The sequence below is a fragment of the Micrasema longulum genome, unplaced genomic scaffold (assembly GCF_059751315.1).
Source record: "Micrasema longulum isolate JH-2025_06_02 unplaced genomic scaffold, ASM5975131v1 h1tg000065l, whole genome shotgun sequence".
Classification (NCBI taxonomy): Eukaryota; Metazoa; Arthropoda; class Insecta; order Trichoptera; family Brachycentridae; genus Micrasema; species Micrasema longulum.
Window position 1 is genome coordinate 159725 of NW_028277272.1, and position 23306 is coordinate 183030.

Genomic DNA, 23306 nt, shown 5'->3' on the forward strand with positions numbered 1-23306 from the left:
TCGGCAAAAAGTCGGCGTCCCCTCACCCGGAGAAGGCCAGGATGAGCAGATCCGAAATCAAGATGATGCTCATTTAATTTTTTTATATCATCACGAGTTCGTACCACCTGGTACAACTGTGAACTCTAAATTTTATGTTGAAGTGCTAAAAAAATGAAACACAGGATTCAACGCGTCCAGCCGGACATCGCAGACAACTGAACTTCCTCGTCACCAACTACATGGCCAAAGCAGGGGTTCCAATGATTCCTTAGCCCCCCTACAGTTTGGACCTGGCTCCCACCGACTCCTGGTTTCCACGCCTAAAAGGACCCGTGAAAGGAAAGCATTTCAAGTGGATTCAAGCAGCTTGTACTGCGGTCCTAAGTAGAATTTTGAAAAAGTTCAATAAATTATTTGCAATCGACTCACTGACATTACTTTCCGGATATACCATGAATGTATATAAGTTTATGTATAAGGAAAATGATTATGAAGACATCAATATTAATAAAACTATTAATTCACTTTATGTGTAAAAAAGACAATATTCCTGTATATTGCTATTGATATACAATATTACACTAGATGCGGCTCTAAGTACCCGTCTTGTATTCCAGTGGGAAACAATGTTCTACGCGCAGTGGTCAGTAAATGTGAAGTAGCGTAGAAGGGCGCGACATATAGCTTCGAATTCACAGTAAACTGGCAGAGACAGTTAGCATTTTTACTCTACTATGCGTTTTGCACAGCAATGTTGATGCACCATGACCCAGCAATGCATATTTTAGGACCTAATTTGATCTCATCGATCTATGAAGCATCATCTCTTTTTAATTATACTTCAGTGTATATTGCAAACACTAAACTCAGGAATTTGCAAAGAATACATCTGTAAATTTGAAATAGAAATTTTTCTGTGTTGTGTTTCTCACTCAAATCGGGTGATATTATTGGAAGGATAAAAATCCTCCGAATATGTACACAACCATTAGAATACATAAATGACAACATTGCAGATTTAATAACCACGTTTTCTCAAGCTCATGTTTTGTTGTAAATTTTATAGAAAAAAACCCCAGTCCCTGTTTTATGCAATTCCTCCTAATATATCGAATCTGCAATGCTCTCCATAACTATATACAGTAAAACATAATAAATATTACTTAGGAACAACATGAATGAATGAAAAATTAGTAGATATTATAATGTTACAGTCTTATGATGCCTGATGAAACTTATGTTAATTTTGATCACGATTTGACTAAGAATATCTATTCTAATAACAGTTTATCACGAGTTGACTAGGATAATATCTATGCTAGTATATAATATGATATCTATGCTTATAACAGTTTTAAATATTTTAGTTGACCGGCAACTTCAATAAAAATGATCAACATTTTATCAACACTCAACACACTATAAAGGTTGGTATACATACAAAAATATACCTATACATTTGGAGAGGCAACTAGAATAAGGTCTGAAGCTTTACAGATTATTTGCACTATTTACAGACATGGAAATAGCATCCAAGAGCCACAATATGTTCTGGCTTTGAATTTAGAATTTAAGTTTTTCGGTAGTCAGTTTTCTTAATTTAAATATACACAGGATAATGACATCTCATAACAAAGGCACTTGAATAAGTTCTTGCTGTTTCCTGACAGTTGGTGTTATCTTAACATTTTTACATCGGCAATACTACAGCCAACTCCATCATGAAGCTCACGATTATGTTTGAAATGACAGTACCTATATGTTCTACCGCTGAAGGGTAAACAACATATTTTACCAACGAAACCATTACGGGAGATCGCAATCGAATACAATTGATGCGTTTGAGCCTAGCGTTGAAGGAAAAACGACCGCAATACAAGGAGAGACATGACAAAGTAATTTTGCAGCATCACAGCGCTCGGCCACATGTTGCGAGGCCAGTCAAAATAAACTTGGGAATGCTCAAATGGGAAGTCTACCCCACCGGTCGTAATCATCAGACATTGCTCCTTCTGATTTTGTTCCGATCGATGACTCGTGGCCTGGCTGAGCAGTTTTTCCGTTCTTATGAAGATGTCAAAAATAGCTTGATTCATGAATAACCTTATGAGATGAGTCGTTCTTTCGAGATGGTATTCGAATGCTGTTTAGAAAGATGGGATAAAGTAGTCGCTAGTGATGGATGATACTTTCAATGACATGTTCTTTAAAGCATTAATTTTCATAAAAAACAGCGAGAATTTATTCAAGTCCCCAATATTTTTACCAGTGATTAATTGTAATTCAATAATATTTATCTATAGATACAAGTACATACTTCTGTCAACATTTTCACCGACCAATTGTTTAAACATACATACATACATACATGAGCATTGAGATAGATATTATTTTTAAATTTTTATATTTAAATGATATCAACTTCTCCTTTCATTCATGTTGTCTCCTTAAAGCATGCCACATGGTTATTGGTTTCCTCACCGAAGTAACCATTTGGTTCCAATGATTACCCGCCTTACCAAATGCTTCTCGACTTAAAATAATATGGCCGATTTTCCGGTGTTGATTAATATCGATAAATTCCACTCCAATAGGAAAGTAAACAAGAGTAACTCTCAGCTCTACGGATGATAGAAGATGAGGAGGCACACTGAATATGAAAGCTTCATTGAAAGCTGGGCTCATTTCACTGCGTTTTATTGAAGATCGCTTCTTTGCAACCTTCTTACCATTTTTCTGTAAGTATACCTAAGAACAAGTGAAAATTCATTGACTTTCGTTAATAAAAATTAAATGTACTTTTCTTCTAATTTAAAGATTTATTTGACTTCATTAATTAATTGTTATTTCTAATCGTATAAAATAAAAAAAAGTTTGTTGGTAAAAACAAAACTACATATTCACTTATAATAAAAACTGTGTGGAAATTACCTTGACATAAATATTGAAGCCGATAGGATTAGGCAGTCTACGCGCTCTTGTTAAAATGAGAGTTAACCTCTCCGCTGTTGGTAGATACGATGTCGAAAGCATCAACTCTCCATATTTTATTTCTCCCTAAGACAAAGAAACATTATAGTAGAATAATGGTCAACCTTAATATTGTTAAAACTATCAGTAAATTGACTCATCTTCATTAGTTAAAGTGTTAACACAATAAAGAATATCTGCCATTATGCAAATTATGATAATTATTTTATTTTATTAGGTAAACAAACAGTACATACAAAACATATTGTAATTTTTTGTATTATCATTAAAATTTGTAAGACACCCATGCACACACCAAAAAAATTGTTTTCACCGAAGACATAGTAATTCAAATTATGTTAAATAAGACAAATGTAGAAAATCAGAAATGAAATATATATCATAACAATAATTCAATAAGTATAATATGCATCTCTTAATATTTCCATGACTCTTAACTTAAATTTACTTTCATTGGCATGAAATATATCAACCTCGGTAAATCTATAGTTATATTCCTCTCATATTCTAGGTATTTTTTATATTTAGATTGAAATAATTAGTTAATGTGTAAAACAGAAGATTTTGTCTTGTCGGTCTAGATGGCATATGAAATGGAAGTCTTTGAAGTAGATCAGGGGAATCAATTTGATTGTTTATAAGTTTGTACAAAAATAGTTGGTCTAACATTATTCTTCGATTTTGAAGAGAGTTAATTCTATGGTACTGCATACTTTCAGCATAGTTAAAGAAGTAAAGGCTTAACCGGTAATCCCCCTGTTTAAATATTTTTTTTGAACCTTTTCTAATCTATAAATACTAACATTTTAGTTAGGTGACCAAATAGGACTGCAGTATTCTAGCTGGGGACGAATAAATATTTTATAAAGGTTTTCATATGTCTCTGCGTGTTTAAATGGTTTCGATACCTGCATGATAAGCCCGACCATTTTATATGTTTTCAATATAAAAGTTAAACATTAATTTAGAATCAATCTTAACACTTATGTCGCGAATTCAACTAACAGTATAGAAATAGGGGTGTTACAGAGAATGAGTAACTATTACTGACCGTCGTTTTTTTGCGCAAAATGCAAAATGAGTAACATTTATTCGTATTTCGTGCCAGTAAATTTTACTTGCAATAGTGAAAAGGTCTGTTGATTTGTATTTTTGCGCAGTCTGTATGAGATTGAATAAAAGCAAAAATTTTCTTATCATCAGCAAAGGAGATGATATTAAACATTTGTTTATGTCATAAGCATATGTATCAAAGAGTAAAGGGCATAGGTGAGATCCCTGTGGTACACCAGAAGGTATGGTCATATAGTGTGATTTAAAGCCTTTAATAATTAATTTAACAACAAAATAGATATTTCAAGAATATAACCAAGAAACAATTTTAAAATGTAAATTTTCTACCTGTTCAGTATCAGTAAGAGTCAACCACGTAGTAACAGGTTGCTTATATGTGTTGGCATCTTGTAAAGACAGTTCAGCCTCTCCTATAAGAGTGCATGCATCTTTTTCTGTTGCATAAATGTGGAATTTTAATTTTCTGTTTGACTTTCCGATATCAACAAGAAATGTTTCATTGTAGCTGGGGCAATTTGTTCCTCGGCACACCTAAAACAAATATTATGAAGATTTAATAATACTGATATCATCGTCTCCCTATTCGCACCCTGCGGATTCCAGTTGCAACATATCTTGATAATTTTTGTTACATGCAAGGTAAGGTGATCAGTCTTACACTTCATTCATATTGCACCCAAAGGCCATAAACTTGACAAATTAGAAATTCTCGAAATTAATAGATTAAAAAATAAACCCGACGTAGAATTACTTAATGAACAGATAACACATGTGCATTCTCCATTACTTTACCCATTGTAATATAATTTTACTAATGACTTTTTACCCTTTGTTTTTCAGAAATTATTATTTACAAAACCACACTCACGAAGGATGGGACACCAACAATAAAATAAAATACTTAAACTCATTAAAATAACATTATATCCATTCATTAGTTAACCCATAGAAAATTTGTCGATAATGATCCTTAAGATAAAAATAACTTTATTTAATTTACTTACATATAACTTTGAATTATGTATCCTTACCTCTGTTCTGTATAAATACATTTAACTTTTTAATAAAGATACCAGTCTCGAAGATGTCGCGAAAGCGATGAAACCGGTCACTGGATATTCCAAATTTGTGGATTAAAGTATCACTCGTGTTTTATTTATATAATAAATTACACTTCAGGTGCCTGTCTTTTAACAATAAAAAAAGCAGTGTAAAACCACCTTTGAAATGAATATTTTACAACCACGCTGCCAGCAATCCAACCTAGGTAGGCGAACGGCGTCAACCACTACACAACGAGGCGGATTTATCTCCACTAGATGTTCTTTTTCAGGATTTTTACTTGAAAGAAAAAAAGTTGAAAACACTCATCCAGGGTTTTGGTTCTATTTCATACTCAGAATTTCACCAATCTTCAACTGCCCAGAAATATTGTTATAGAAAATGAAAAAAATATTTATTCGTTTTACTTTACCTTGGATTTAAAATGTCCTCCTTGGTGATCTGGAGAAAGGAATATACCAACATATGTGTCAGGAGATTCTCCGGCCAAATTCCTTGCTTCGATAACATTCACAGCCAATAAAGAGTCATTAGAATTTATCCTGAAATTCAGTGTCATTTTATTATAGGTGAACTGTTTAATTCCATAGTTAATGAATATGTAGGACTCACCCGGAAATGAATGTCTACTGTCATCTGACCTACTATTGTCTTAAGGACAGGGCAGAAAGTAAAAAATACATTTTCTGTATGTGAAAAATAGACTGTCAAAACATGCAAGTTACTGATGAAAAATTGCTGACAGTCATGGAAATAGTACTCGACTTCAAGATCCCACTAGGAAATAAAGTAAACACTGGACAATTACTATATGTAAGTAGTAGCATCCTTAGTTAAATAGTCAATAGTCAGCAAGTCAGCCAGTCAATCAGTACTCAATCAGTTACCCAAGTAAATATCAGTCACTCTGTTATTACATGTAATATATCACACATCGAAGCAAACCATCGTTTTCTTCTGTCACATCCAACTAGATAGGAACTCCCATGCACCTACACACATAATTCCTATAACAATATATCATCAGTCAACAAAAAAGTACCTGTAGCATCTTAAAGACAAGCACAGCTGGCCAGTCACGGTAGGTATTGGAGACTCCAAGGGCCCCAAAGAAGTATCTGAACTCACTGATTCACAAGATATTGCTCTCCTAAAAGACCCAGTACCGTTAGTTGTAGAGTCCTCATTCTGGCTATCACTTTCAAAACTGTTTTTCCTCGAGTAAGTGAATCGTTTAAAGTAATGCACTGTTTTTGGTTTGATGTCGTTATCCCCCGTAAGCTCGTTGGATTGAGATGAACTGTCATCTGATACTTCAGAGAAACTAGTTTGTAAGTATGCATTATCAAAAAATGGATTAAATTGACAGTTTATTTCATTCCCGTTTGTAAGAAACGGATTTGTACTAATGTATTCAGGTTTTTTGTAAATATTTAAATTTTTTCGTGTATTCCAGTCATTTTGGTCATTGTCCTCGGTGTTCAATGCCTTTTCAATCTTTTCAAGAGGACTGAATATAGGCGGTGGCTGTTCACCGGTATCACATTTGAGTTCTTTGGTGGTTTCAGATGATATTAGAGATCGCGTCAAGGCGGTGCTAATATTGTAGTGATAAAATGAATCCGCCTTCTCTTGGAAAATATCCTCAGTACTAGCGGTCGTTTCATCAAATGAGTTTGGTGAGCGCGGTTCTCTAAAATAAAATTATTTAATGAGTCGAACACTCGAATGACTAATTCATAGTATTACAGAAATAAAGTATATTTACTGCGGTAAAATGTTGGGTGCCGGACGTAAAGGCTGTGGGGGGATACTTGGAACACTTTCGCTCACTGGAAATATTGTCATGGCAGTCATAGAATATTCCGAGTCCACAGAATCAAATCGATGAAAGTTTTCCCCTCCAAATTCGTCAGGATCTATTTTCACCTGTAACAGAAACCTCATTAAATCCGATGCTTCAAAGAGTGAAGATGAAAGACTGAATAAAAATCCAAACTTACCAAGTAACCATTGGCATTGTATATCCCACACCGTGTGAGGTTAGCTTTTTCTTCTCGAGTGGATTTAAGCAATCTCCAGCACACGGCGTGAGGCCATCGCGACAGTACACGAACGACAGCGCAGACTAATGCTAGAGCCACAGCGACCCAGCAAAGTAAACCCACCAACCAATGCATGTTGATGCTGTTCTAAAAATTAAATATAACCTGGTACTGTTAATACAACAAAACATGTTATTCTGGAAGACATTTGCCGGATCAGTATTTTGATGGTGAATAGTTAGATCAACAGATAATTTTTCTAGCTGAGAAAACCGATAATCCCTGAGAAAACTGATTCCTATTTAGCTAAATAAAAACATTTTATTTGTGTTATGTAAATAAGTTATGAACTACATATTTTCAATATAAAATATAAAAGAAACCTGTTGACTATTATTATTAGATAACACAAAAATTATAAAGATTTAAAATGAAATAATAATTTAGACAAATATATGGTATTTTATGATAGAATTAGTAATGTAATTATAAAAAATGTCTTACCGCTGTTTCATTCAACAGAATGCACAAAACATTTGGGTCAGTTCAACCATGTATTCGCATATCACTAACACCGCTATACAAATACCAACATTTTCTCCAGATTGTAGTATTTTGAGAGAAATAAAATACGAATTGAAGGGGTTTTCTAGAATATTACCCTGTTTTAGGGGATTTAAAGCGGTAATTTATGCAACAGTAGTTACATTGTGCAAACTGGGTCTGTTTTTGTACGAAAGTCTGGCTTTCTCCTTCCTCAAAATATTCTCCCTCTACTAATATTTGCGGTGAATGCCTCGCGGTGCTACTGCGATTATTAATGTTAATAAAATTAAAAAGTTTTAAATAATTATTTTATAAAACCTCACACCTGGTTGTATGCAATTCGACTAACATGATGTTAATAATATAAACGTTTCTTACGAAGGTCTGGCTACGGGACGCACTTGCTCAGTAATATAATGCACACCAGTAAAGTGTTACCTTTAGTTGTCAAATAACGTGTATCGCGTCGAAATGATTTTCTCTTCTCAAAATCTTTATTCGCGTAAAAATAAATAAAACATGGATTTTAAAGCTTAGACCAACTGAAATTTAGTGTGAGTGAGTGGTTTACAATTATTTCAATAATAATTAAATCAGCAAGCGTTAGCACATACAAGAGTACAAAAGTGATCGTATTCAGTCGACACGAAAACGAAGCGAAACGAAACGAAAACTAAACGAAAACGAAAACGAAACGAAGCGAAGAACTTCAGCCCAGCGGAGAATTGGATACAAAAAATGTTTTCTTACGCGCGGTAAAAATTATATCATTAAATTGTACGGCAAAGTTTTTTAAAAATGCATGAAAAAAAATATTTTTTTAACAAAAACGAACTACTTTGATGGACGTCATTAGTTCATATAAATCGACCAATGATAAGGGAGTTGTGAAAGATTTCCGGTTTACGGTATGTTAAAGGACCAGTCGGCAGAACTGACCGAGAAGACGCGGACTCTTCCTAACTTTTCGCGGAAGCGGAAGTTCTCTAACTTGAGACGTTACGCGCGGAGTGATTTCAGAATGACAAAACATCAAAAAATCATAGCGCTGATAACATAACACGATAAGGTCAAAGTGCCGATAGTGGAACACCCTTTTTTGGAGGGCTGTAATTTTGTAATGGTTTGAACGCAAAAGCTAAAAATAGCTTAATTGTGGTGTTTTCGGACTGAATTGTATTTTCCAGATTATAAATGAACGCACCACGTGTACGCAGTATCACAGCTACCAGCCGGCTAGTGGTGATGTGTTCGATCTATGAGATCCTTTTTCTGCGAGGAAGATTAAATGGTAGTGCTTTTCCTTTTTTTTACATACAGGGTACTTAATTCATTGTACCCACCTGGGCCACTGCCAAACATGAACATTTGAATCGGCTTGTGGTCCAGTGACTAGCGTCTCGGACTCACGGATCTAAAGTCCGTGGTTTGAATCCCACTCTACACCAAACTGATTCCCATTTTCTAATAGTGAGTTATTTACAACTTGTTGAAAATGGCCCTAAAAATGAAATATTTGGGTAAATCATAAAAACTCAAATATTTATTTTATCAAAAAAAATATGAAAAAGTACGCGTAGTACGGAAGACAGCGAAGACGACACTGGAATGAACACGTCAACAGAATGCTGGAAAATATGCTTCCACGTATCGCGCTTCAAGGAATCCCGGAAGGTTGAAGACCTCCAGGTAGACCACTGAAAATATGGGGGGATAACTAACAGTCGACTTCACGTGAGACCAGTGCAGCGGCACAAACAGATTCTTCAGATCTAATAAAGGAAGAAGAAGGTTAATACCTTACCAAAATCGGCATTATTGACAATATTTTTTTAATAAAAATATTTAATGAATTAAACATGAAATTGAAGCTTTGTATTAAGCTCGCGAGCTTGTTCAATGGCGCCTAATCGATCAGCGCCTGCGCCCTCTCGTTATCTGCAGCCTTCTCTATAAGTCTCCTTCCCCGCTCCCAACCACTACCTCCCACCTCCGTCTACTCATCAACCCTGATTCTGCACGTTTCTATCTCAAGCAGTGTATATGCACAATGGCTGCTGTACCTGTGTCCAATATTGCCCTTAATTAATTCAGGACGCCTGTTGTGAAGGAAGCTTAGAGATAGCTGCCCGAAATTGGATTTAAAAATTGTTTTATTGGACATACTCCCAATACATAAATTTGAATATAGGAAGGAAATACGTAATTGAAATGTAATAAAAAACTGTAATAGTTATTTGAAATTGAACACATTTCTATTGCACGTTTCAGAGCGTTGTATTTATAGTTATCTAAACATAAATACACGAAACGATTCGTCGTTTATTATTATTTCGATAATCGTACGGGCCAATCTCCGCGGCGCGGCGTGAGGATTCGCAGGTCACACTTGTAGCTTTATTATTCTTCGTACCGAATCTCAGCGCAAATTTTAAAATCGTATCATCTTCAAAATAACAAAAGATGGAAAAATCTTTTGCGTTAACAATGTTTTGAGTTTGAGTTAAACAAAACGCTTGTAGACAGGCTGAATAAAGATTTTATTTGTTTTTAATATTTTTAAAAAAATCTTAAAATATGTGTGCTTTAATAATAAAAATGTACATATATTTAATTTACAAGTTATTAAACACATATTTCTTAACCTTCTGCTTGAATTTTGATATTTTTTCCCATTTCATAATATTTTTTTACAGCCTTATATAAAATTGAATTTGGTGACTGCCTTTTTTCTAAATGGGAGTCTGATTTTTTTCTTTTCTCTTGTATTGTGATTATTTTCATGTTGGCTTGGATGATTTTTTTTCTAAATTCTGTGTTTCTTTTAAAATTAATAATAGTACAAACAAACACCATCGTATTGTAAAATATCCTTTGCTTATATGTTAATAACAATATTTTGAGTTCGTCCAAATTTTTGTTGACAAGGAGTGGATTCAACTCTCTGGAGAGCTGTTAACATTAACATATTACAACAGACATGAAGAACATTTTAGAGAAGGTAATATATAGGTAGTTCTTCATCTCTGTTGTAATATGTTAATGTTAACAGCTCCTCAGAGAGTTGAATCCAGTCCTTGTCTACAAAAATTTGGACAAACTCAAAATATTGTTAATAAATCTACCTGATCCATGAAGAAGTATAGAAATTGAAAAAAAATAAAATTTTCAGGCGTTGCCTAGTGTGTAGGTAAAATAATTCTATTAGATGAATCTCACCCGCATAAATAAAGGTTTAAGCTCTTTAACTTCACAAACATTAACAGATGAAATAATTGAAGGAATGTAAATGTTCAAATATGGGCAGAATGGTGAATGTTACACAGTGTGTAAAGTGGCAACTTAAACCAGCCAACGACAGGTCATAAGCCCTGTAGATGCCTAGACTTCTGTATTACCTTCTCTAAAATGTTCTTCATCTCTGTTGTGATTAATTCATTTAACATAAAATTTACACTTTTGTACCTGTTTTTTTTCAAAATCATTCGTATACTCGTGGCTTTGTTTAGTAATATGGTTAGTTTGTTTAAATTTTCTTGGTTTGATAAAAATAATATGCCACTACAGTAGTTAATGTGTGGTTCAATAATTGTGTCATAAATAATTTTCCATGAATACTTATCAACAAATCTTCTAATTCTTCCCAAAATTGAATTTTTTTGCAATCTTTTTCATTACCATCTTAGTATTTTGATGAAATGTAAGTTTGGAATCCACCATTACATCAAAATATTTAATTTTAATAAGTTCAGTCAGTTTTTCATTATCTACTACTGACTAATTGATGTTTTAGCTCATTTACTTCTCAAAAGTCAACATACGGAAGAGTTGACGAAATGTGAATGTTACACAATGTGTAAAGTGGCCACGTAAACCAGCCAATGACACGTTATGTGCCCTGCCTAGACTTCTGTATTCCCTTCTCTAAAATGTTTTCCCTCTCTGTTGCGACAAATTTAGATCTGAATAACTCCCTGGGAAGAAATCTAGTCTGTCTACAAGTGTTTGGACATACTCAAAACATTGTTGACTAAACTAACTAGTGTGAAAAGAAGCATAAAAATTAAAATGATATTTTTTGGAGTTGCCTAGTAGGTGAATTGGATCAGCCGGATAAATCTCTCTCACACGATAAAAATAAATATTTAAGCTGTTTTACTTCACAACAGTCAACAGATGGAAAAGTTGAGGAAATATGGCTGTTTAAACATAGGCAGAATGGTGAATGTTACACAGTGTGTAAAGTGGCCACATAAATCAGCCAATGACTAGATTTCTATATTCCTTCTCAAAAATGTTTGCCCTCTCTGTTTCAACAAATTCAAATCTTTTGGGTTAGTTAAATTGTTTTGCATCTACTCAGTCTATGTCTGGGTGGATGAGGAATACAGTACTGTTTGTGCAATAGAACCAAAATCCTGGACGAGTGTTTTCGACTCGATGGCTACTCTCAGGTTGAAATCCCGGAAAAAGAAATCGAATGCGGATAAGTCCGCCTCGTGGCGCAGTCGTTGGGCCGTTCGCGTACCATCCTGAGGTCCTGGGTTCGATTCCTGAGAGAGTCAACATTAAATATTAAATTAGTTTATAAGGTGGTTTTACACTGCGATATTGTGACTGCACTGACCCTGGACTAGTACCTGGAGCGTAAGAATGATCACCTTATCTTCCTGCAACAAACGATCGAGATACGCTGCATTTACTTAACAAATGCAAGGTCCTGTGTACCATCAGATGTGAATAAAGGTTTGATATTGAGGGTGACAATTATCTATATAATATGTCGTCTTTTCGGTAAATTATAAGAACACTAATATTTCTAAAATATTTTTATTATTGATTTTGAAAATATTTTTATAAGTACTTTTTATTACTGTGATATTTGAAACAGCGACGAAAATTAATTTTATAATTTATTACATCCTACAGTATTTTGTAAAACTTCTTTGTTTGTAAATGTGATATTCAAATTATAAAATATTTTGAAACTTTACGGGTCCGCAATTATTAATAATAATTTCAACTCAAAGGCAAAAGGTTTGTTATCTCTCCACTGAAATGTAACTTAGGATCACTCCGAATTTTATTAGGAGTAATAATATATTTCAACTGTAAAAAAGTCAAGCTAAAATTAAGTTATAATTAAATACCGCTTTTCTCAGAATTTGAAGCTACGTCGAATGATGTAAAATATTAGGATGTCGGATGTAAATTTTGGCATTTACATCAAAAACCTTCTTGTACGACGTTCATTTATGAATCAAATGGTTGATTAAAATCAACGGATTTATATCACACAAAATTGGACTTTTTTGGTGTCGTTTAGGTTTACATGAAAATTGGTTTATGTCTTTTACCCTATATAGCCCTAAACTATCGTTTACATGTGGACAATACTCTAGAACAGTTAATGGTTTACGTCTTTGTTCTAATTCTCAAAGCACCTTCTTAATACCCACCCACAATTCCTCTTTCTTCTCTAACTCATATAGTGGCCATGCCGCTTGACTCAGGACACTGAAATCATCTCCCATCCACCATCAAAGATGTTACTACAGTATTTTTGTTGAAATCACGTCTGAAGAAACATATCCCTCTCTTCTTTAATCTCTTCTCCTTTCCCCTTTCCTTTTTATTCCCTTATCCAATTGCGTAATAGTATTTATTTAATTAATGTATGTACAAATGCAATTATTTCTATTTTCAGATACATCTTTAGGTTTTTTTTATCTTTATTTTCTATTGAATATGTTTTAACTTGAATTATAAAAAAAAAACTTTAATTTTATTGATTGGCTGGATGAAATTGCCATTCGGCAATGAGCTCGCCAATGTACAATTTGCATTATGTACAAAAAATTAAATAAATAAATATAATAAAGACGTAGCGGTTTATTCCTTTTAATAAAAAAATAAAATGAAGAAGGAATCAACCAATGACAGTGTTGTGATATATTTCCGGTTTTCGAGACGTCAACTCAGTCTGCAGAACTCACCGACCTGAACTTATGACGTCACTGGTGGAGTAGTCGCAAAATTACAAAACTTAAAAAAAAAATCATAGCGCCGCTAATACGATACACAATAATATTTTTTTAATTGGCTTAGTTTGATAGTCTTTTAACAAATCAAAAAACCCACAAACCTTTTGATCAATAAAACGAAAGAATAAATAAATTAAAAATATCATGTCGCGGTAAGGGATTGAGCCTTAAATTTTCTTAAGTTGGATTTTATTCAAAACGTTGGAAAGTAACACTTCAAAATTGAATGCCAAAGAAATTTCACGAATCCCATCAAGTACCATCCACATATCTGAAACGGGAAGTCCGATATTATTTATCCTGTTCTGTTTTCCTGGGGTCCAAGGTCACACATAAAAAGTAGGTAGCCTATTTCCGGTTTGTGGGTTCCGGGGCCGGTGCAGGTCATGGTCCAGGTCGCAGCCTCCTGTAGAGCCTTCCGTAATGTATTAAATAGGTCGAGTTCCTTGAAAGCTAAATAACAACCCCTGTCGACAGATGGCAGGAAATAAAGGAAATGACGAAATAAAGCCAAATGAAACTCTTCTTTCATTTCCGGTTGCGTTGATTTAACTTGTTTTGATTTGTAAGACTCAGTTTTTTTCTAAAGAGACAAGTTAGTAAAACATGCATTATGTAGAGACAAGATTAAAGCAAACACAAATGACTAGTCTACACATAAAATACGGTATGTGGAATCAATAAATGAATGTTGAAAAAATAAATAAATACAATATAAAGAAATAAAAGATAGAACAATGCTTAGAATTATAGTTGGTATAAAAAAGATGAGTGTATAAACAACATAACTTTAAAAAAATATATTTACATCGAAATAAACGATGGAACATTGTTTAGAAGTATAGTTGGTAAATAAAAAATAAATTTAAAAATTCAAAAAATTATGCTATTATTATGCTTTTTGCTATTATTTAATAATGTACATGCTTCCATTTTGTATTATGTTATATCCCAACTCAACACAGGGCTCTCGGGCTAATATAGTTTGAAATATTTTTTTTTTGTAATATTTATGTATTTGTATGAATAAATAAAATGAAATTGAGACATGTTCGTTTATTTAAAAACCGAATAAGGGTTTGTAATTATAAATGAACACAAAAATTAATATACTAAATTACGGTTTATGACCCACTACTTTTAATTTATTTATTATGTATGCCTGGAGAGCGAATTGGCGATGAACGAAAGTAAGTAAAAAGTGATGGTATTTGAAAGGGATAGTGAGGTTACTGACTGCATAATAAATGTAAACAACGAATGTCTCAAGCAAGTAGAAGAATTTGTGTATCTGAAAAGCATGTTTTCAATAGATGGAAGAGTAGAAAACGATGTTGAAAGAAGAGTGAATGCCGGCAACAAAATGAACGGAGCACTAAGCACAGTAATTTCTAATAAAAATATATCAATCGAAGCTAAACTGGCAGTGCACAACTGAGTTTTAGTCAAAACACTTATGTATGGAAGTGAAACATGGAACTGGCAGAGGAAGGATGAAAGCCGAGTGAAAGCGGTTGAAATGCGATCTCTTAGACGAATGTGTGGGAAATCAATTTATGACAGGGTTACAAATGATGAAATCAGGCAAGATTGTAAATCTGAGTCAAGTATAATTGATAAGATTAAGAAAGGGTCTCTGAGATGGTTTGGTCACGTAGAACGAATGGACGACGAAAGGATGGTAAAACAAGTATATATGGCGAAAATGAACGGCAACGTGAGACGAGGACGACCAAGGAAGACGTGGCATGATCAGATAAACCAAAATCTTAAGTCTGGTCACGTCAAAAGCGACAGAACCGAAGGGCATGTATGACAAGATGTATGAATGTGGAAGAATCTAGGAATGTATGCCAGGATAGACGATTGTGGCGGTCCATTCTCTCTGCCTACCCCTACGGGGAAATGGCGTGATGGTAGTAGTAAACGTCCGAAGGGCTTTTACAAGTATGGTATATAGATAATATATATAAAGTAAGAAATAAAATAAACGGAAGCAGAAAACTTTGGTGACAACTGTCGTCAAGCGAAGGTGATACGGTTGGCTAGGCTATATACTGCGGATGCCTTCTGAGAGCCTTAACCACGCTTGCCTACATTACCAGGCATCAGGTTCTCGACGTCCTGGACGTCCACTGCCGACTGTTCGTCGGCAGTTTGTTTAAGAACTTCGGGACGAGAACCTGTCTCGAGAGGACGCGAAGGGGTTGGCCGCCGATAGAGATGCACGGAGGCTCTTTGTGGATGCCATATGCTCCAACTTTTTATTATTAATATTTAAAGCATTAACTTTGTGCTCAAACGTTTTACTACATGTTATTAAATATTTGTACCGACTATTCTATAAAAATAAAAAAAATATAATTTCAAACCTGCTTTTATACAAATAACAATATTGGTATTTACCAATATTTTACTTTATTATTAAGCAATAATTTTATTGCTTAATAATAAAGATAAAAATTGTTTATTAAATAATTTAGGTGTTCACCAATTAAAATGCAATTCTCTTCCTTCAGCTTACGTTGGAAGAACATCAAGAAATTTTGATATTCCTGTTTAAAGAACATATTAAGTGTCGTAACAATAATAATTTCTCCGGATTCGCAAATCACCTAATCAATTAAATTATGACTTTAATAAAAATACCGGAGTTAAAATCTATCTATAATATTTAATCAGTGCATGTTTGTCCTTATCAGTGCATGTGCTTATTAAAATGCATGACGTGTTGGTTTTATATTTTTGTGCAACAACTATGGTGAAGGTGCATAGTGGGTTTTGCATGTTAATTTAATTGGTATCCTGACGAGGAGACGGGTACGTTTCGAAACCGGTAGACACAGAAAAGTCGGTAAGTGGTTATATACAAACTCGTTTAAATATTTAGGTACTGAAATGACCAATCAAAACAATTATAGTACCGAGATTAGAGCACGGTTATCGGCAGCAAACAGATGTTATTATGGCTTGTTTAAACATCTGGGATCCAAGTTGCTCACTAGAAAAACTAAGACCATTATTTTCAAAACTCTCCTCAGACCGGTCATTGTATATGGTGCCGAATGCTGGGTTATGACCAAAAGAGATGAAAATATGATATGAGTATTTGAAAGAAAAAAATAAGGAAGATATTTGGTGCTGTCAACCATTACAGAGTGTGGAGGAGACGGCTTAATCACAAATTAGAGGCACTGTATGGCGAACCCAACATTGCACAATTCATCAAAATAAGAATATTACAATGCTAGGGCCATGTGCACAGAATGAATGATAACCGTACCTTAAAAAATATTATTTATACCACTCCGGAAGGCAGACGAAGCAGAGGCAGACCAAAATTAAGATGGCTGGATCATATGGAAAGTGGCATTAGAGCAATTAGCCTGACGAACTGGAGAAGAGCCGCAGGGTGCAGGGACGCATGGAAACAAATTCTGGATGAGTCCAGGGCCCACAACGTGCTGTAGCGCCACTGATGTTGATGATGATGATGATTATCTACAAATATTTTATTACATTTAGTAAAGTTTTTTGTTTAAAATAAATTAAATACGAGTAATTAATTTAAGTCAATTTTAAAATCTACGAGTATTAACCTGTATCAAGTAAATTTATCGCGAATTTGTGTATTTGCATGTATCGTATATAAATCTACTGTGCTCGAGCGCCGAACTGAATTTTTGTTTTATAGTTTTGTAGCACCTAAATATGAATTTTAATGCACAGTTTTCGTGCCACAATTTGTTTATTTTTTCAATATATTAACAAAACAATTTTAGGTGATTCGCGTAAGTTGGATTCGTTCCGGCTACCATTGCAGGATCCATCTTCAGGGTAAACTGTGTGTTTTCACAAAATACAACTATGTTTATCCGTGAAATTGTTGTGTTGGCTTTGTTATTGTTAAATATATATACGTTTTTCCAAGAAAATAAAATAAATAAATGAACAATTCAAGGGTGAAATAGGAAAACTCAATACTCGCGCTTAAATCTGAAATGAAACACTTGTTTTGGTAAACAAAATTGTTTACAAATGTTGTATTCATGATATGTGTAAGTCTCAGGAAAATATCAAAAGATCCTTTTAGTGTTTACTGAAAGACACTCGTTTGATCTAGTGAGGGTGTAAAACTCACTAAAGCCGGAGGTGGCAATAATATGTTTTTCCTATTTCAGTAAAGCGAAATGTAGGGTGTATTACGGCAGCTGGGGTAGAAGAAAGATATAGCAAAATAAAAAGGCCAGGGATGGTATTCTGATCGCAAAAGCGCGCGTAGAAAATGCTTTTTTAACGTGTATTTATCTCGAGCGATCTCTTCTCGCGCAATAGGGAAATATCACATACTACGAATACCGATAAAAATATATGAAATATATTTAGAATAATCAATTGTATTTTCGAAATCAATGTGGATATTGTGGAGAAATGTTTTCATGCATAAGTTAAATTTTTTTTTTTTAAATACGTCACTAGAAAAACACGACATGTTTGGCCTGATAGTTGTAACGTCAAGATTCGTGACAATATTCTAAAAAAAAATAATTGGTCAGGAACAGATAAACATGAATCGTGACGTATTAGGGGCCTGGCCAATGGACCGAGAATTCAAAATTACAAATTTAAAATATTTTTTTATTCTACTTACTCGTATAAGTAACAAATTTTTGATTTTTACTGGAAAGTATTTTGTAGGCCTTTATTTAATTATTGACTATTTTATTATTTATATTACTTTGAAAATGTAAAAAACAATTTCCCTATTCCGTTTAGAATACCAGCCCAGGGTCATTTGGAATGAAGCCGTAATTGGGTCCACAGAAGAGGCGTCCATTTAATATTCAATTATGTCGGTGATTTTGTTAAACCACAGAGTAATTATAGTTAAATTACTCTCGTCCGTCAATATTATTTCAACAGTATTTATTCAGGATTCGAGTTATCCAATATATCTAAAGGATATTAAGAAATACAAGTTTGAATCGGCCTTGACTCAGAAAATAAATATTCGCTTAAATGTATTTAATAAATATTAGCAAATATTTGTAATCTGTTTGATGTTTATTTATTACATGGCGAATAAATAATGAATTATGTCGGGCGAGTGTTACGGCGATTATGTGTTAAATTAACTGCACTTGAATTATGAACTATGTGACTGCGTTGAACTGGACTGACTGAACTGAACTGCGGTGGGCGTTGACTGCGCCATGTGGACTCTTTATAGACAGCATTCCTTTGTTGTTCGTATCTCAATGGTAGGGGACGGTGTTAATGTACTGCAGAACGATGCTCTCGTCTTTCTTTGCAATACTGTTAGAGTTGCATAATTTGTTGTATTGGATTCTTTAGAAAACGATGACATTGCTTCCATCGTCATCGCACTATCTCAGGCGAAGTGTTTTAGCACGTGTGTCATCGATTATGGACTCTGAACCCCACAAATATTTGTAAGATGTTACACAATGTGTAAAGTTGCCACTTAAGCCAGCTAATGACAGGTCATAAACCCTGTAAATGCTTAGACTTCCATATTCTATTTTCAAAAATGTCTCCCTCTCTGTTGCAACAAATTTAGATGTAAATAACTTCTAGGAAGGAAATGCAGCCAGTCTGCAAACATTTGCACATACTCAAAGCATTTAATTAGTAAAATAAAAATTCCACTTTTATTTAAAATATTATGGCTTTTGAAAGAACTAATAACCAGCGGCCCATGTTATATTTGTAATAAAGTATAAATACATTTAATTCAAATACATTTTCATTATACAATTTCATTAAATTATGTATTTCACATCTGTTTTTATAACATACATTCAAACAAAACTTAAATTCATACAATTGTCATAACTATATACCTAAATTATTTTATTTTATTTATTCCCATAATTATATGAAATCATGATATACAACCCCGGCTTGCATTTGTATTTATTTATTTATTTATTTAAAATTACAAAATTAAATATTTATAAACTTATTAAGGCTTTTTAGGCTATGCCCGTGTCTGGCCACAATAAATAACAATAAAAACACATAGTAAAATTAATTAGATCAAATTATAATGACATAGAATCACAATCTAGAAAAAAAGGTAAATGTATTAAATAATCAAATTCCAAAGAATACAATGCCAAAAAGATAATCAGAAATAATTTTTAAAATATAAATTATACAAATTAAGAATCACACATAATCAAACATACAAAATAGTGGTATCATTAAAATCAACAAAATAATAGTAAAATATAGTAGTATTAAAAAAAATTAACACAAAATAAGCATAATTGAAAAATTGAAATATATAAAAGCATAATTGAAATGATAATTGAGTTATGTTTCTAGAAATTCACTCAATTATAGTAAGAAATATAAGGAATAGGAGCAATAAATCATATGCTAAATAATAGTACGTACTAAATTAAATTATACAAAAATACATAATAAGAAAAACATAAAAATTATCAATATACTCGTATATAAAAAGCAAATAAAAGTAAAAGAGTATGGAAGGAAAGCAGATTTGTAAATTTTTGCTAATTTCGTACTTTAAAAAAATTGACAACCTCGTCCCTATCGATGCGTAGCAACCAATTGCAAACATTTTCCTTAAATACATTGGCACTTGTAGAGTTTTGGCACTTGTGTATATAACAGACATTTGAGTCTTCCGCCAGTCTGACGATATCGGTCACGACGAAACCCTGTCACTGGTAAAAATTATAAATAATATATAAAGTATATACGTATACTATTTATTATTACAATTAAAAGTATTTTTTAAATGTTCTACAGAATTTTGATTATAGAGCTTTTTGAACATTATAAAGCGATAAAGGGTAATTAAATTAATAATACGGGTTCTTACAAAATGAGTAGCTGAAACACGTATTATTTTCTACCTCATATTGTAAATATTAGATTATATATACAAGTTTGCCCTCCATTGAGCTTACTGCATAACTTGATTAAGTCATTTGATTCATATTTTTGTTAATATTTTATAAAATTTTAGATTTCGTCTTAAAGAAGTACAAACATAAGTCATAAAGTAATTTTATAAAATATAATATTCAATGAGAAAAAGGAAAATATAAACTGTTAGATCTTAACATAAGTTAAAAAAGGGAGCATAAAAATGTCAAACAAAATAGTAAAGGTTTACGTCATTCGAAAGAGCCTTGGAAGGTCAGTTAAAACATACTGGGACGCTCAAATGTGAAGTCCTACCCCACCCGCCGTATTCACCGGACACTGCTCCTTCCGATTACCACTTTTCAGGACCCCGCTGAGCAGCAATTCTATTATTATGGAAATGGCAAAATATGGCTCGATTCGTAGGTAACCTCAAAATATGAGCCGTCATTTCGAGGTGGTATTGCATGCTGCCAGAAAGATAAGAGAAAGTAGTCGCTAGCGCTGAACAAAGCTTTTTTTAAAGAAAAGCGTTAATTTTCACGAATAAACAGCGAGAACTTGTATAGGTCCACATTACGTTTTTTTTTTAATGTAGCTCGGCTTACCGCAGGTATCGCGTCCGCGTGATGGCAGATTACTGTCATTATTACATAAAGAATTTCCGCTTTTTTTTATTTCTTTATTTCTTACAATGAAAAAAAAGCAAATGCGGAATATTGTCGATAGCTATAGTTGTACGTATAAAATATGACTTGGTAATTTCTCGCGGTATACTTACGATTCTATTTCGATGATAATTCCTGGGTCGGGGTGTGTAGTCAGATAAGTCAATAAGTAAATATTAAAAATTAAATTTAAACGCGACTTGACTAGATTTTTTTTATCTTTCGATGTGAGTAGTCCGTTAAATCCACAAGTTAATATTCTGAAAAAGAAACGCGGTCTGACATTTCTTCATACAAACGCATTCCCGCATTTTCCTCTGAAGTATGGTAAAGGATATTAATTTGCGAGTGTGGATTATAATGATTTTCACGGATTAGATTTGAAATATTTTTTACTAAAAGTTACACACTATATCACCATATAATTTATGTACCTTAAAGCTGAAATGCTGGAAGTCGCATTTGGTAAATTGTTCAGGAGAGCGGTTTGAAGTTGTAAAACAGTTTCAAATGTATCTCTCGAATTAAAAACACAATGTATTGCTGTTTTTTTGGATTTATAGGCCTTTGATAAGAATATTTAAGAAAAAAACGTTAAGGACTATCAAATAACTATGGGTCTTTAATGTTTTTTGTTCTAACCGCCCGGCCCGCGCCCTGATTCTTCCTCGGGCTTCAGTATAAAAAGTCACGTAGAATATTGAATGAAATACAATGTATTTTTAAAACTTTCTTTAAACAAAAACATTAAACTACACGCCATTAATTAAAACATTAGTTATTTATAAAAATAACATCATCATCAGTGGCGCTACAGCCCGTTGTGGGCTCTGGCCCCCTCCAGAATCTGTCTTCATTCCTCCCTGCACTCTGCGGCTCTTCTCCAGTTCGTCAGGCCAATTGCTCTAATGTCACTTTTCACATTATCCAGCCATCTTTATTTTGATCGGCATCTGCTTCGTCTGCTGTTATAAAAATAACAGGTAAACATAAATTTATTGACCCGATACTAATAGCAAAGAACAGATATTGAAAGTAAATAGTATGTGAAAGAAAGCAAAGTAAAATAATGAAATTAACGGCAAAAAAAATTACACAATGGTTAAGTATGGTTGATTATGACAATAAAACTTAATCTGCTGCGTCAGAGGTAGTTTGTTATAAAAATAGTGAGTTTATTCGGTATTCACTGCTTTAATACAAGCAAACCTTTGGTTTTTGTTGAAAGCACGAGTTTTATTACTACACTACTGGTGTTTTAAAACAAACTATTTCAGTTGTGGTATACCGGAGGACTCCAATATTTTTAGCATTTATAGAATCTGAATATATAATGAAAATGACATTCATAACTGAAATTTTACAAAAGATTTGACGTAAAGCCTTTCAGATTTGAGGTACAGATTTCATCAAAAGGAATTCACAATATATTTAAAACTAGCCAAGGATTTTGCGTAGAGAGGAGACGAAAGATCGAGAAGAAATACAGGGAGCAATGTCCTTTCCTGTGCCATATAGAGTGAAATTAGGTTCGTTAGCAGGCCGGGTGAATCTCACCCACATGATAAAGGTTTCAGCCCTTTTACTTCTCAAAAGTAAACAGAGGAAATGTGGATGTTTAAACTTAGGCAAAATGGTAAATGTCGCAAAGTGTGTAAAGTGGCCACTCAATATAGATAATGTTTTAGCAAAAGTTAAAAAACTTGAATATATATTTATTACCGTAAGAAACATTCTTGATAAAAAACTTTAAATCATGTATACTACTTAATGTGTCAAACCATTCTGAATAACGAAATAATGGCATGGAGTGGAGCCAGCAAAAGTGCTAACATACCTTGGTATTTCCATACCAGTAAATACTTTTGTGCTATTGCACAAAAGTATTTACTCAAGGCTCTACTCGGGGTCCTTATCAGAACACCCACAGCGGAGGTGTTTGAACAAGTAGGTGTTCTAGAAGTCAGGCAACT

General features: G+C 33.5%; 1 protein-coding gene across 1 annotated transcript; it reads right to left on the reverse strand.

Annotated features, from left to right (window-relative positions):
- Positions 1-2380: 2380 nt before the first annotated feature.
- Positions 2381-18941, reverse strand: Syt12 (Synaptotagmin 12). The gene is made up of 10 exons (XM_088230419.1): positions 18820-18941; positions 17344-17740; positions 17028-17245; positions 7113-7301; positions 6878-7038; positions 6152-6802; positions 5522-5651; positions 4375-4578; positions 2914-3039; positions 2381-2730 (listed from the first exon to the last, which is right to left on the reverse strand). Exons 4-10 carry the CDS (start codon positions 7287-7289, stop codon positions 2413-2415), a joined length of 1767 nt encoding a protein of 588 aa, XP_088086545.1. The 5' UTR covers positions 7290-7301; positions 17028-17245; positions 17344-17740; positions 18820-18941; the 3' UTR covers positions 2381-2412.
- Positions 18942-23306: the final 4365 nt, after the last annotated feature.